This window comes from Primulina eburnea, chromosome 6 (assembly GCF_022965805.1).
Source record: "Primulina eburnea isolate SZY01 chromosome 6, ASM2296580v1, whole genome shotgun sequence".
Lineage (NCBI taxonomy): Eukaryota > Viridiplantae > Streptophyta > Magnoliopsida > Lamiales > Gesneriaceae > Primulina > Primulina eburnea.
Window position 1 is genome coordinate 32,330,208 of NC_133106.1, and position 14,848 is coordinate 32,345,055.

Below are 14,848 nucleotides of genomic sequence, written 5' to 3' on the forward strand. Positions count from 1 at the left end.
AGGTTGTCCTCGTTGAGTTGGTCTGTCCCATCAAATAGACAGATTGAGTTGGTAATTTCTTAACACACCCAAATGTGGGGCCGCTCCCCAAATGTTGTTGGGTTGCGGGTCAGCTCGCCCCACGGCCCATTTTAACATATTTGTCATGAGTATGAACTGAGTAAACTTATCGGACTAACGCAGTGGTCTACAAATCATGTTAGTTATATAAAACACACTAAGCAAACCATATGCGGCATATTCGCCTGAGAAACTATTGATAAAGAAAATCAAATCTATGGCCATTTGCCTTCAAGCGATCGATCACTTAGGCATAGTTTGGTACATGAGATAAGGGAGGGATTGATGAATAATCCTCCTTATCTCATGTTTGGTACATTTTTAAAAAGCTCATGATAATATCATGGGCCCTTGATAAATAATTTTTTAGAAGGATAAAATATCCCTTCTATTAGGTATTATAATTTTTATTTAAGGATAAAATACACTACAAATGACTTAATTACCCTCAATTTATAAATGATTTTTATAAATCAATGCTAGTAGGTAGAAATTAAAATCAAATAAATATTTTTATTTATTTTTATATATTATATAATATGATAATTATATAAATGAATTCGAGATAATTATATAAATAATTTTTATAAATCTTAATAAAATTATTATCATCACCCCGATTAACATTAAAAATTGATATTTGACTTGACTCACAAAATCAAGGGCTCAATTATCATATAATATAATATATAAAATTATGTAAAAATAAATAAATCATTGAAGCACTATCGGCGTATGAACAAATAAAAATTATGAACTCAAGCAACAACTTTGAAATCATAAAATTTATTATGTTAAGGTTAATTTTGTCATTATAATATAATATATAAATTTAATCACTCTTATTAAAATCATACCAAACATTAAATATAATATCATACATCTTCTTTATCCTTAACTTATCCTTATATTATATATCACATACTTATCCTATCATATATACCAAACTATGCCTTACTGTACTAATTCGGACACCTAGAATGAATACTAGATTAATATTTATATAGATCCCATGATAAAGTAGAAGCCCAAACGTACTCCCTTGTCCCTATAAAAGAGTTACTCTGGCATGCGAGAGATACAATTCCGATGGACTTGGGTTATTCTCTGGTAATTTACGAAGTTCTCGTACCCATCAACGCTTCACTTACACTTAATTACATCATAATTAAACGTCAGCCTAACTCGCTGCCTCCTCATCATCATCATTATTAATTATGTTTTCAACTTAATTACAAGTTATGCACGGTGGTGTTTCCGATAATCAAGATCGTCGAAGAGGTGATTTTTGCTTTCTCGGGTTGTTTTGAGTGCCGGAATTCGTTGTCCGGTTGCAAGAAACGAAGGCCGGGAAGTGAGGATTTCACTCCACTCTCTGAGGAATCTCTATGTATGGTAATTGTTTTGAAAGTTTTCATGTCTTTTTGTATTATTATTATTATTATTATTATTATTATTATTATTATTATTATTATGCATCAATTGTGATAATTTTGCAGTTACAGTAAGTGATGTAGCCGTATTGTTTGAGTTGTTCAAGCAGTTGAGCAGTTCAATAATTGACGATGGCTTTATACAAAAGGTTTATTTTTGTGGCATTCCGATTTTATTAATTATTAGGACAACATTTAAATCTCAATTTACTACTCATCGAGAGGCTTTTCCATTATTCATTTCTCACTAGTATGATCAATGATTTCTTTCTAAAAGAGTGAATGCCCACCTCAAACGACCAGGAAGCCAGGACTTTATTAAAGTTTTATTATTATCCTTGTACAATTATGAAATTTTGGAGTGTAATGATGGTCTCTTCCAGATAGATCGAACAAAACATGACACTTTTGATGTTATATATGTTCAAAGATTTGAGTTGCACTGTTGTGATCAGGGACGGATCCAGGAATAAGAGTTGGGGTGGGCTTGAACTCAATATGATAAGTTATATATTATTAAAAAAAAAAGTACATTATATCGTTCAACGAAGTTGTGCCTTACGGGATTTTAAAACATAAAATTCATCAATAATAGAATTTACATCAATATGTTTAGCTAAATCTCGTTCAATATAGAGTGTCAAACAATCGGCAAGAAAGTCATCCTCCATTTTATTGCGAAGTGCCGTCTTCACATGCTTCATTGCTGAAAAAGCCCGTTCAATAGTGGTAGTAGACACAGATAATGTCAAAACAAGATGAATCAATCTAGTCAACATAACATAAACACTTGACCGTCCACTCTCGGTCAATTGCTGACACAACTCAACAAGTGTAGAAACCTTTAAATTCTGCATCACATCGAGTTTATAAATGTATCAATTCATACTTCAAAACAACAATTTCTTGATCTGTGAAATCTCCAGGATAAAACTTCTTCGCAAGCTTGCAAATATCATCACTGTTAAATGAGTCAAATGAATTTTTAGGATCTAAAGCTATACTAAGAGAAAGAAGTTTCACCGATGACTCATTGAACCGAGTATTTAACTCCATCAAAATGAAATCTATTGCTGCATTATAAACATCAAAGTGGTAATGATGTTCTATTGAATAAACCGTCGCTAATTAAAACCGCCGATCCACCTTTTTTTTATTTTTTAATAATGTAGCGACGGTTTTAGCAATAACCGTCGCTAATAATTGCGACGGTTTTTGATAAACCTGTCGCCGATCCACATCGGCGACAGGTTTACTAAAACCGTCGCAAAAGTAGCGACGGTTATCAAAAACCGTCGCTAAAACCGTCGCTAAATAAAAAAAATGGGCTGGGCTACAGCCCAGTATAGCCCTAGCGTAGATCCGTCTCTGGTTGTGATCAAATATAATTTTTAGTAAAACGACAAGCGTTCAGTCCTACAATTGATATCAGAGTCAAGATCATGATTTCGCTTCTGATTTATTTCAAGGAGTGCAATTATTTATAAGAAGATTGACGGAGTACTTCGAAACATGACTCATTTTATGACTATTTTTTAGATTTAGAACTTTATTTTAAAGCATGTGATACCAGGTACAGATATGGGAATTAGAGTCGTGGTAGACTTGAATTTAATATGATAAATTATATATGTAACAAAAAAGTCATTATATTATATTGCATCCTATAATTAAGGAGGTGAGTTGAGCTTTGGGTGTACCATACTCAGTTCATTCCGGGGCGAACCAGTTTTGTTTGAGATTTGTTTATAAAGAAAAGGATGTTTGGGCTAAAAATAATTAATTATGAAAGCCCAATTAAATTATAAAAGCCCAATTAAATTATAAAAGCCCATAACAGATCAATTCAATTCTTATCGAATTAAACCGAGTACAACGTGGGAGGAAAGAAATGGAAATCGTGCGAAGGTAGTGGGAAAAATCATGGGCTCATGGGGGAGTGGAAGAAACTACCTTTCAAAGCGAAGAAAAAGAAGGGATCGGCAAACACTGAGAACTTCTACTCAACAACTCAACACAGACAAACTCTGCAAATATTCTCTGCAAATTTCCAGTCTTCAAGCATTATTTTTCAAGCTTTTCAATAGTTGTTCTAGCATTCACGTTTTAGATTTCAGCAACAAATTATTATATTTTTCATGTCTTTGATGAATTCCTACAGTTTTGTAAATGCAAAATCATGTCAGGGGTTTATTTCCATCACTTTCCAATAGTTTTCTTAATTTTGGCATCGCATATGTTTTAGGAGATTAGAACCAACGATCAAATTTAGAATTTACCGTCGTTTGATTTTAGAAGTTAGATTTTTACCATTTTCACACAAATCGGTGCACTTCGCACCTGGCACGCCCGCAACACCAAATATTGTGCAAACATATTTTTGGCACGCCCGGTGGGACCATCACTATGCCGCCAAGAAGAAAGGAAAACGTGAATCAGGAGGGTGGGGAGTCTCTGGCGAATCAAGAGGGAACTCAAGCGCCTCAGCCAGAACAACACGTTGTTGAACCACAGGTTGAAGAAATGGATCTACAGATTTCTACTACTAATGACCAAGTCTCAAACAGGGTGATTGGAGAACTGACTGATACAAAGATTGAGGAAATCTCACTGGCATTATCTAAGGCGATGGCTGACTGTTTGAAATCCATTTTGTGTAAGCCGAGTAAGTCCCTTCGAGGAGAGCAAAATACTACTGGCAAAGAGGCTGACCAGGGAAGCAACCAAGTTCATGAATCCGATCAGGGAGTTGGAGACTCAAGGGCTGGCGATCCCCGCCGCCCAGAGTGTACTCTCCCAAATCAGCCCGAAAGAAGGTACACACCACCTCACAAGAGAGAAGAAACCTTAGGAGGGAGAGCTCAGCCATATCCACGTACTCATGGAGTGGGGAGCTCGAAGCAACCAGTTGCTCAAGTGTTCAGCGTGACCAATCCTCTGTACCAACCGGGAGCTTATGATGACATATCGCACATGGATTATCCAGGAGGAGATGGAGGCTTCCCAGGGGGTAATTTTGGTTTAAATGCAGGGTTTCAAGCTCGGGGGGCAAATTACCATCACCAACTCCCCGCTCGGAATTTGCACGGGATTGATCCAGAAATGGTGAGAGAAGCTGTTCAAGAGTTATATGGTCCGGCCTTGAAACAGATTGGCCGCCCAGAGTTCCACAAACCATATCCAGACTACATTGACGTGAATAACCCGTACCCAAGGGGTTATAGAGTGCATGAGTTCAGTTTATTCTCCGGGGAGGATGGCCAGTCCAGCATGGAACACATAGCCAGATTCACCATCCAGTGCGGGGAATTAGCCAACTTGGAGAACTTCAACAATCTAAAGTTGCGGCTATTCCCAAATTCCCTCACTGGAACTGCATTCGCTTGGTATGCCTCGCTCCCCAGAAATTCAGTGATGAGTTGGCAAGAAATGGAAAGACAATTTCACATTCAATTCTATAGAACAGAGCCTGAAGTGTGCATTGCCGACTTATCCAGAGTCACTCAAAAGAAAGGAGAGTCTGTGGAATATTTCATAGACAGGTTCAAGAAGATGAAGAATAGGTGCAAGGTGTTCCTACCCGAGACTGAGTTCGTGAAGATGGCACAAAAGGGGCTAGATTTTGAATTAAGGAAGAAATTCCAGGGAATGGAGTTCAGGGATTTCTTTGAGCTAGCCGCCAAAGTGGCTGAATACGAAGAGCTTTTGAGGGAAGAGTCGTACAAGAAGAAAACTGCTATGGGGTCGTATTATCAAGAGGTGGAAGATGTGGCATTGGCGGAGATTCGGTCAGCTGGTTCTTGCACCGTTCCCCTGCTAAAAAAGAAGCCAGCAGAACCTGAAAAGAATAATAGCTCCCAACTCCCCAAAGACATGCACTATACTTTTGACACGTCAAAGACCGAGGAAATCTTCGATTTCTTGGTAAAGGAAAAATTCATCACATTCCCGCCTGATCATAAGATGCCACCTACAGAAGAGCTGAAGGGAAGAGAGTATTGTAAGTACCACAACTCTTACAATCATGCTACGAAGTCTTGTTGGGCGTTCAAGAATATCTTGCAGGACAGAATTAACAAGGGAGTTGTGAAGTTCCCTAACAAACAAGAGTCTATGGCGGTGGATGACGATCCTTTTCCCCCCGTTGCTTTGGTTAATGTGAATATGACAGATTTGAGAGATCTTCTCAATGAGAAGAGAAGGCGATCTTTTGCAGTGAAAGACCGAGTGATCAAGAAATACTGGATTCCAAAGGGTCAATTGTTTGAAGCTCATGGAAGGCACAGTGTCGATGGAATGCCAATAGCCCAGCAGCGTTTCCCTAGAAGTGTTGGTGAATCCGCGGCCTTTAGGCCGAGGGATCAACATTTTCTTGAAAGACCAGTGATGGAGAAGCAATGGTTCAGAGGGAAGTCATCTCACAGTCATCACCAAAGGTATTCAAACAGGAGAAATGCATGTGAATTTGAGTCAAGGAGGGTGGAAACCAGAAAAGTATCAGCTGATCACGGCAGAGAACGGCGTTCATACGAAATCACAAAAGGAAAAATGATTGAGAACAGTGGAGTAAAGCCAAGATACGTTCTTCCAGCCAGAGGGGAGTTCAGTGAGTCTTGGAGAGTGGCCCAACACAAAAAGTCCCCTAGGCCACCGACTAGGACACAAAAGAGACGACTGTTGAGAGAAAGAGCTATTGCAAGAAGAGAGGAGTTCGCTAAGCTGAAGAATGAATCCAAAACTGATGTTCCAGTCTCCAATGAGCCAGTGGGGAGTAAATCTAAGTTTGGAAGATCGGCTACTGAGGACAAGTTTGTTGAAGACGATGATGATTTATTAAGCGAAGAGGATGATCAAGCAAGGAAATCAATTAATTTTCGCGTTGGGGAATTTCACATCACTGTGGATTGTGCCACTGGAGTGGTGATACTACCCGAGATATTTAAAATGGTAGAAGAAGGGAACGGGGAGTTGATACCCCATGAATCGTCGCAAAAAGAAGATCAGGCAATTAAACTCCCCGAAGGGAGTTCAAAAGTGATTATCAAGGAGGATCACCGAAACAAGCCTCAGCAGGTGATACTTGAAAAGCCTACACCGGCCATGACCAAGCACATAAGGCCGTTGTACATCAAAGCCCACTTGAATGGGAAGCCAGTGTCTAGAGTGTTGATTGACAATGGCTCAGCAGTGAACGTTCTCCCAGTAAGAATGTTGAAAAATCTAGGCAAAAATGAAGAAGACTTGATCCCTTCAGAAGTTTCGGTTGCTGCATTTACAGGGGAAACTACCAAGACCATTGGGGTACTCCCCGCCGATGTTACTGTGGGGAGTATGTCATCTTTATGTGCATTCTTCGTGGTAAACTCCTCCGCCAACTTCCAAGCGTTGTTAGGCAGAGATTGGATCCATGCAAACCAGTGCATACCATCCTCAATGCACCAACTGTTGTTATTTTGGAAGGGGGATGACGTGGAGGTCGTAGAAGCGGATGGACAACCGTTCCAAACAAGTGCAAGTGCAGTAGAAGCCAGATATTATAATGGGGATTTTGGGCCCATCAAAATCCGTAGCAATAGCAAGAAAGAAAATCCACTGTACATGCAAACACCAACTCCAAGCTCGGTGTTGGAAAGAATCCTCAAACCTACCGTTATCGTGCCATCGAGGCCGATAATTCAGCCACTGATTGAGGAGATTGATGATTGATTCGAACCAACGAGGAAAGGAGGTAGCTGCAACCTCTATATGGAAGGCACATGTGCAGCAAGTACTGGAAAAACTAAAGGAAGAGGAAGCATGGGACACTTATGGAACTGAAGTGGTCCAAGAAGAAGAATACGAAAATGATGAGCTCCAAGTCGATGAGTTGTTGATGGCGCCATCTCAACTGGAAGATGGCCAACATGAAGTTCAAGACCCATTGGAAGAGATTAACTTGGGGGAGCTTGAGAATCCAAAAGTTGTATATGTGAGTAAGTTACTGGAAGAGCAGTTGAAGCAAGACTTGATCAGCATGTTGAAGGAATACAAAGATTGTTTTGCATGGGGTTATGATGACATGCCAGGGTTGGACCGAAAATTGGTCGAACATCGACTTCCACTCAAAGAAGGTTTCAAACCATTTCAACAGTCATCTCGTCGCATGTCAAAAGAAGTTGAATTGAAAGTGAAAGAGGAAGTTGAGAAATTGTTGAAGGCCAAGTTTATAAAGCCAATCCGATATACCGAGTGGCTTTCAAACATTGTGCCAGTAATGAAGAAGAATGGCAAGGTCAGAATATGCATCGACTTCCGAGACTTGAACTGTGCAACTCCCAAAGATGTATATGTGATGCCGATACCTGATATGTTAATTGATTCAGTGGCTAAACATGAGTTGTTGTCTTTCATGGACGGATTCTCGGGCTACAACCAAATCAAAATAGCCGAGACTGACACTCACAAAACAGCATTCAGATGCCCGGGAGCTGTTGGTACGTTTGAATGGCTTGTTATGCCATTCGGGCTAAAGAACGCGGGAGCCACGTATCAAAGAGCCATGAACTCCATCTTTCATGACATGATAGGACATCATATTGAAGTATATATAGATGATATCGTTGTAAAGTCCAAACAAGCTACTGATCACATTGAGCACTTGAGGAAAAGTTTCCAAAGAATGAGGCAACATGAATTAAAGTTAAATCCATTGAAATGTGCATTTGGCGTGAAGGCAGGAAACTTTCTGGGATTTCTTGTGCACCAGAGGGGAGTTGAAGTGGATAAGAACAAAGCCAAAGCTATTATGGAAGCAAATCCACCTAGGAACAAGAAAGAGTTGCAACGCTTCCTTGGGCAAGTGAATTACTTGAGGCGTTTTATTTCTAACCTTGCAGGGAAGACAAAGGAGTTTTCACAGCTGTTGAAGCTCAAAGACAGCGGGGAGTTCAAATGGGAAGAGTCGCATCAGAGGGCTTTTGATGTGATCAAGAGATATTTATCTAATCCACCTGTGCTTATGCCCCCCAGGTATGGAATGCCCCTTAAATTATACATCTCTGCTGCTCATGAATCAATTGGGTGTCTACTAGTTCAAAATAATCATGAAGGAAATGAACAAGCCATCTATTATTTGAGTAGATTCCTTACTCCAGTAGAGGTAAAATACTCTGTGATTGAAAAGCTATGCTTAACGCTGTATTATGCATGTACTAAGTTAAGACATTATTTGATTCAATCAAGAGTGTTTGTGGTGGCTAAAACCGATTTGATTAAATACATGCTTAATAGACCCATCCTCTCTGGGAGAATTGGCAAATGGTCTTTAGCGTTGGCCGAGTTTACATTGACATATTATCCCCAAAAATCAGTAAAAGGCCAAGCTATCGCCGATTTTTTAGCTGATCACCCTTCACTTGATGAGTTTATTGGAGAACAGGTTGGGTTTCCAGTTTGTGGAGTTGGAGTCCAACCCTGGGAGTTGAAGTTCGATGGATCAAGCACAGAAACAGCAGCTGGAGCTGGTATTGTGATCACCTCCCCAAGAGGTGTGAAAACCGCTCTATCCTTCAATTTGGATTTCCCATGCACCAACAATCAAGCAGAATACGAAGCACTGGTCATTGGATTGGAAATTCTGAAAGATCTAGGGGCAAGAGAATTATTGATATCAGGGGATTCTCAGCTGGTACTCAAACAGCTGTCAGGGGAGTTCAAATGCACAAGTTTGTCCTTGGCACCTTACTATACCGCCGCATCCCAACTTCTAGATGATTTCGAGGAAGTGTCATTAGTCCACGTCCCAAGACAAGAAAATTGGGAGGCAGACGAGTTGGCACAGGTTGCTTCGGGATTGAAGATGTCTCCAGAACTCACTCACAGACTAGTGTTGATTCAGAAGAAAAACCACCCTTCAATTCAGCAAAGAGGGATTCAGGTAGACACGCTCAACTTGGATGTAAATTTAGCTGGGGATTGGAGGGATGACATGAAAATGGTATTAGAATCAACCGGGAAAGATATTCCACATGGTTTAAAGATGAGAGCTCTTAATTACGTTTTAGTGGAGGGTGATTTGTACAGGAAAGGGTTAGATGGTCTGCTTCTCAGATGCATAGGCTTCCCAGAGGCTTTGGAGATCATGAAGCAAGTTCATGAGGGAGTGTGTGGAGCGCATCAATCTGGAATAAAGATGAGATGGTTGATAAGGAGGTATGGCTACTATTGGCCATCCATCCTGAAAGATTGCATCAAGTATGCTAGGGGATGCCAGCCATGTCAGAAACATGGGAACATCCAAAGAATTCCAGCGGATGAACTTCACAGCGTTGTCAAACCATGGCCATTCAAAGGCTGGGCCATGGACTTAATAGGGAAAATCTACCCTTCATCATCTAAAGGCCACTCGTTCATCCTTGTGGCTACAGATTTTTTCACCAAATGGGTAGAAGCAGTGCCCTTGAAGAAAGCGGAGCAAGGGGATGTTATTAACTTTGTGAAAGAGAATATTATTCATAGATTTGGAATTCCAGAGTCATTGACCACAGATCAGGGAACTATGTTCACAGGCTCAGATATGAGGGAGTTTGCAGAAGACTATGGAATTAAATTGATAAACTCATCCCCTCATTACCCACAGTCCAACGGGCAAGCCGAAGCGTCAAATAAAGTGTTGATAAAGATTCTACAAAAGATGATGGAAGAGAATCCTAGGGATTGGCCAAGGCTATTATCAGAAACTTTGTGGGCATACAGGACATCCAAGAGGACTGCCACTGGAGTGAGCCCTTTTTCCCTTACCTTTGGCCATGATGCAGTGCTCTCATTGGAGATTATGGTGCCATCAATGCGAGTGGCAAAGCAAAATGAACTTTCCCTTGAGCATTATAATGAAGCAATGATCATGGAACTAGAAGAACTAGATGAGTTGAGAATCCAAGCGTACAATGCTTTGTTGTTACAAAAACAGAAAGTGGCAAGAATCTACAACAAAAGAGTTAACAAGAAAAGTTTCCATGAAGGAGAAATAGTGTGGAAGACCATACTACCACTAGGAACAAAGGATAGGGAGCTGGGCAAATGGTCTCCCAACTGGGAGGGACCATTCAAGGTACATAAGGTGTTAGACGGAAATGCATATTGGCTATCAAACATAGATGGCCATCCACACAAAAGATGCATAAACGGCAAGTATCTCAAGCCCTATTTTCCGAGTATGAGGGAAGAAGTAGGAAGAGCTTGCGAGTAAAGCAATCACGAAGGCTAATCTTCAGTGGGGAGTTGGCATTCTTCAGTGGAGAGTTAGCATTCTTCTGTGGGGAGTTGGCCTTCGGGGCCACTTGTGTATATATTAAGTTTCTGATTTCAAGGTGTCATGTGATGTAGGCCTTAGGGCCACTGAAATAAATATATTTTGTTTTTGATTCAACAATAAAATCGATCGGGGAGAGTGGGACAATAAGCCACCTTCATTCATTATGTTGAAGGTCCATTATTTCACTAGGGAGTCGGCCTTATGGCCACTTATTTCCAATGTTTTTATTGTACCAAAAATCATGGTGGAATAGACCATACTGCCATTATAAATTGGTTGTTTGCATGTGCAGTAACAGATTCATAAAGTAGGCCTTGAGGCCACTTAGAATATGGGAGGAAAGGAACACAACGAGCGGGGAGTTGGGATCACCGAACGGAATAATGAGTAATAAAAGAAGAACTGAAGAGGACAAAGGCAATATGTAAACCCCAAGAGGACCCAGAAGTTGACTTTGGAAGAAAAATAGGCTGACCAGCCATTTTTGTATGTTCTAGCTTCATGTTCATGTTGTACGATTTTATTTGAAGTAGGCCTTAGGGCCACTAATGTAAATATTTGTTGGTTATGATTCAAAAATGACAACGATCGATTAAAGTTGGCCAGTAGGCCACTTTTATCGTACTGGATCCATTGTGTTTCGATAGCCAATGAAGGGAGAGAATAATCTCGAGTGGGGAATTTTAAGCCAACATATGGTTTTGATTGAAGCTATTGAAAATGAGTTGGGTTAAGTGAATTAAGAACGAATAGAAACTCCTTCCCAACATCCAATACACAACACCCCATACAAATCCACCTTCGTACCACACCCATCACCCAACAACCACAACACCAAACCAACAATCAACAGATAAGAAGCGGAGCCACCGCATGCAAGAACAGTAAGTAAACGTGTATGCGGGAAAGGGGTCCAACTGAAGTGCAAATGCATATACGTGTATGCGGGAAAGGGATCCGACTGAAGTGCAATGCATAATGTTAGGAGCGAGGGAATCATCTTGAGTGGATGCAACACATAAGAGCATATAAGAGCACATAATAGTCGAGAAATACCTGTGTCAAGAAACCTCAAATGACACAAATGCTTAAGTGTCAAATGCACCAGGGAGCTGAGGCCAACACATGGCCAATCTCAATCCAGTGATACCTGTTATGAGTAAACATGCCAACACTATTAAAAAAAATGAGAGTGGGGAGTTGATGCCCAAGAAAGAGTAAGGAGTTGAATGAATCCCAAATCCAAGAAGGAATGGAAGCTAAAGAAGCAGACATGCAATACAAGGAAATGCTTGTGGATTTCATTTGGGCAAATTCACAAACACCATTAAGACGTGATGATGATCAAATTAAGTATTAGTTGACTTGGCTACCGAATGGGAAATCGACGACCCAGAGATGGCGAGGAAGGGATTAAGACCAGTGGCGGAGCCGGCGAACGCAATGGGCAACGAGACAGAAACAGTAGCCGGAGCAGAAATGGCGCCCGCAGCGATGGATGCGGAAGGATTCGCCGGAGGTGGATCGTGAGCCATAAAACGACTGTGGGCAGCAGTAGAGAACAATCGACAGCAAAGAACGGCTGGAAAGAGCTTGAGAGCCGCCACGGTTGAGGTGTAGGATTGGCGGAGCGACGGGCTTCCACAGTGGCAGCGGGGAGTAATCGGATGAGGGCAGCGAGAAGGAAGAAGTGAAGAAAGCGGATTACAGATTTTGAATTTGAAAAGGAGTCTGCTGTTAAAAACCCAAGTGTGAATTGGGCCCAATCCAAAATCACAAGCCCATGACAAGAGAAAATGCTTACGGGCCGCTCCGACAAACAAGTTGGAATTGGGCTACATACAAGCATTTTGGCCCACGGGCCAATGCTTGCGGGGGGCAATTGTTTGGGCTAAAAATAATTAATTATGAAAGCCCAATTAAATTATAAAAGCCCAATTAAATTATAAAAGCCCATAACAGATCAATTCAATTCTTATCGAATTAAACCGAGTACAACGTGGGAGGAAAGAAATGGAAATCGTGCGAAGGTAGTGGGAAAAATCATGGGCTCATGGGGGAGTGGAAGAAACTACCTTTCAAAGCGAAGAAAAAGAAGGGATCGGCAAACACTGAGAACTTCTACTCAACAACTCAACACAGACAAACTCTGCAAATATTCTCTGCAAATTTCCAGTCTTCAAGCATTATTTTTCAAGCTTTTCAATAGTTGTTCTAGCATTCACGTTTTAGATTTCAGCAACAAATTATTATATTTTTCATGTCTTTGATGAATTCCTACAGTTTTGTAAATGCAAAATCATGTCAGGGGTTTATTTCCATCACTTTCCAATAGTTTTCTTAATTTTGGCATCGCATATGTTTTAGGAGATTAGAACCAACGATCAAATTTAGAATTTACCGTCGTTTGATTTTAGAAGTTAGATTTTTACCATTTTCACACAAATCGGTGCACTTCGCACCTGGCACGCCCGCAACACCAAATATTGTGCAAACAAAGGATTTATTCATAAAATGAATATATATATATATATATATATATATATATATATATATATATATATATATATATATATATATATGCATTTTGTAGGGTAATGGCACTATATATAATTATGCATTTTGTAGGGTAATGGCACTAATTAATTCTAACCATTTGATGGCATGCACGTAGGAAGAGCTTCAGTTGGCACTTTGTGGAACTTCCCATGGTCAGAACATCTTTTTGGACAGGGTAATTACAACCTTAATCCTCGTTTTAATTATCTGTCGCAATTATTACATCCATTCATAGAAGCGCCTGTTTTCGATTTCACGTCTCACACACACACACACACACACACACATATATATATATATATATATATATATATATATATATATATATATATATATATATATGAATTTTAAATGTTGCACGTGCACACCTATGTAAGTATCACTGAAGTGCTACTTGCGTATTAGATATGATGAAATATATCAAAACTGTATAAATGTAATACACGTTACATATATGTATATGTGTGTGTATCCATATTAGAAAAGTATAATTATTTATGTATTGCTAATTGCTGTGAATTGGATGGAGTTAATATTTCTGATCACAGGTTTTTGATCTATTCGACGAAAAGAGGAATGGTGTGATTGAATTCGAAGAATTTGTCCATGCTCTCAATATATTCCATCCCCATGGTCCTATGGAAAGCAAAATAGACTGTAAGAATAGTACGATGATCATCATTGTCATAATTCGGAAAGAAGATGAGACGAATCCGAAAGTATAATGTTTTGAAGTCTTTCTTGTTTTGCAGTCGCCTTCAGGTTTTACGACCTGAGACAAACAGGGTACATCGAGCCAGAAGAGGTGTGATTTAGCTATGTATGATAACATTTCTACCCTTAGCATACATATTTTCTTGATTTTTGCATGACCAGGTGAAGCAACTGGTGATCGCAATGTTGGAAGAATCTGACATGGTGCTTTCTGATGAATTCCTTGAGGAGATAGTTGGCAATGTATGGTATATGATCATAAAGATATTAATTTTAATTGTATATTTCCAAGTTCCTTGGATTATCGAGGAATTGTGATTTCTGTGGCAGACTTTTGCCGATGCCGACGCGGATAAAGACGGTAAAATTGGTAAAGAGGATTGGGAGGCTTTTGTTACAAGGCATCCATCTCTTCTGAAGAACATGACTCTACCTTATCTTAAGTATGCAGCTACTTTCATAAATTCAATCTCTTTTTTTTTTTCCTTGTATAACTAAACTTTTGGTCATTTTCCCATCCCGTCATTGACCCGGCTTGTTGTTCGTCTTCCAGGAACATCTCTGTTGCTTTCCCTAGTTTCAGTTTTGACACAGGGGTCGTGCACAAATAAAGTTCTTGGATCAAACTCTGACGGGTGAAATCTTCCTCCAGGAAGTTGCAGAAATCAAGATTTTGAGGAGTCCCATTATACGGAGTCGATCTGCATCACATAGTTTGCATTTCATAAATGATAACTTTTGGTTTGTTGGAGTTATGGGAACATTTCGATACAATCTCTACATTTACTAA

At 39.9% G+C, this 14,848-nt stretch overlaps 1 protein-coding gene across 5 annotated transcripts; it reads left to right on the forward strand.

Annotated features, from left to right (window-relative positions):
* Nucleotides 1-1,023: 1,023 nt before the first annotated feature.
* LOC140834354 (calcineurin B-like protein 9) lies at nt 1,024-14,834 on the forward strand. 5 transcript variants are annotated; one of them, XM_073199180.1, is made up of 9 exons: nt 1,024-1,170; nt 1,300-1,450; nt 1,560-1,642; nt 13,460-13,519; nt 13,893-14,001; nt 14,097-14,149; nt 14,221-14,301; nt 14,389-14,501; nt 14,612-14,834. In XM_073199180.1, the coding sequence occupies exons 1-9, from the start codon at nt 1,150-1,152 to the stop codon at nt 14,667-14,669; spliced, it is 729 nt and encodes a 242-aa protein (XP_073055281.1). In that variant the 5' UTR covers nt 1,024-1,149; the 3' UTR covers nt 14,670-14,834. The 5 variants fall into 5 exon arrangements, with proteins under 5 accessions (XP_073055281.1, XP_073055282.1, XP_073055283.1 ...); XM_073199181.1 differs by having other exon boundaries at nt 13,917-14,001; XM_073199182.1 differs by lacking the exon at nt 1,560-1,642 and having other exon boundaries at nt 1,300-1,455.
* Nucleotides 14,835-14,848: the final 14 nt, after the last annotated feature.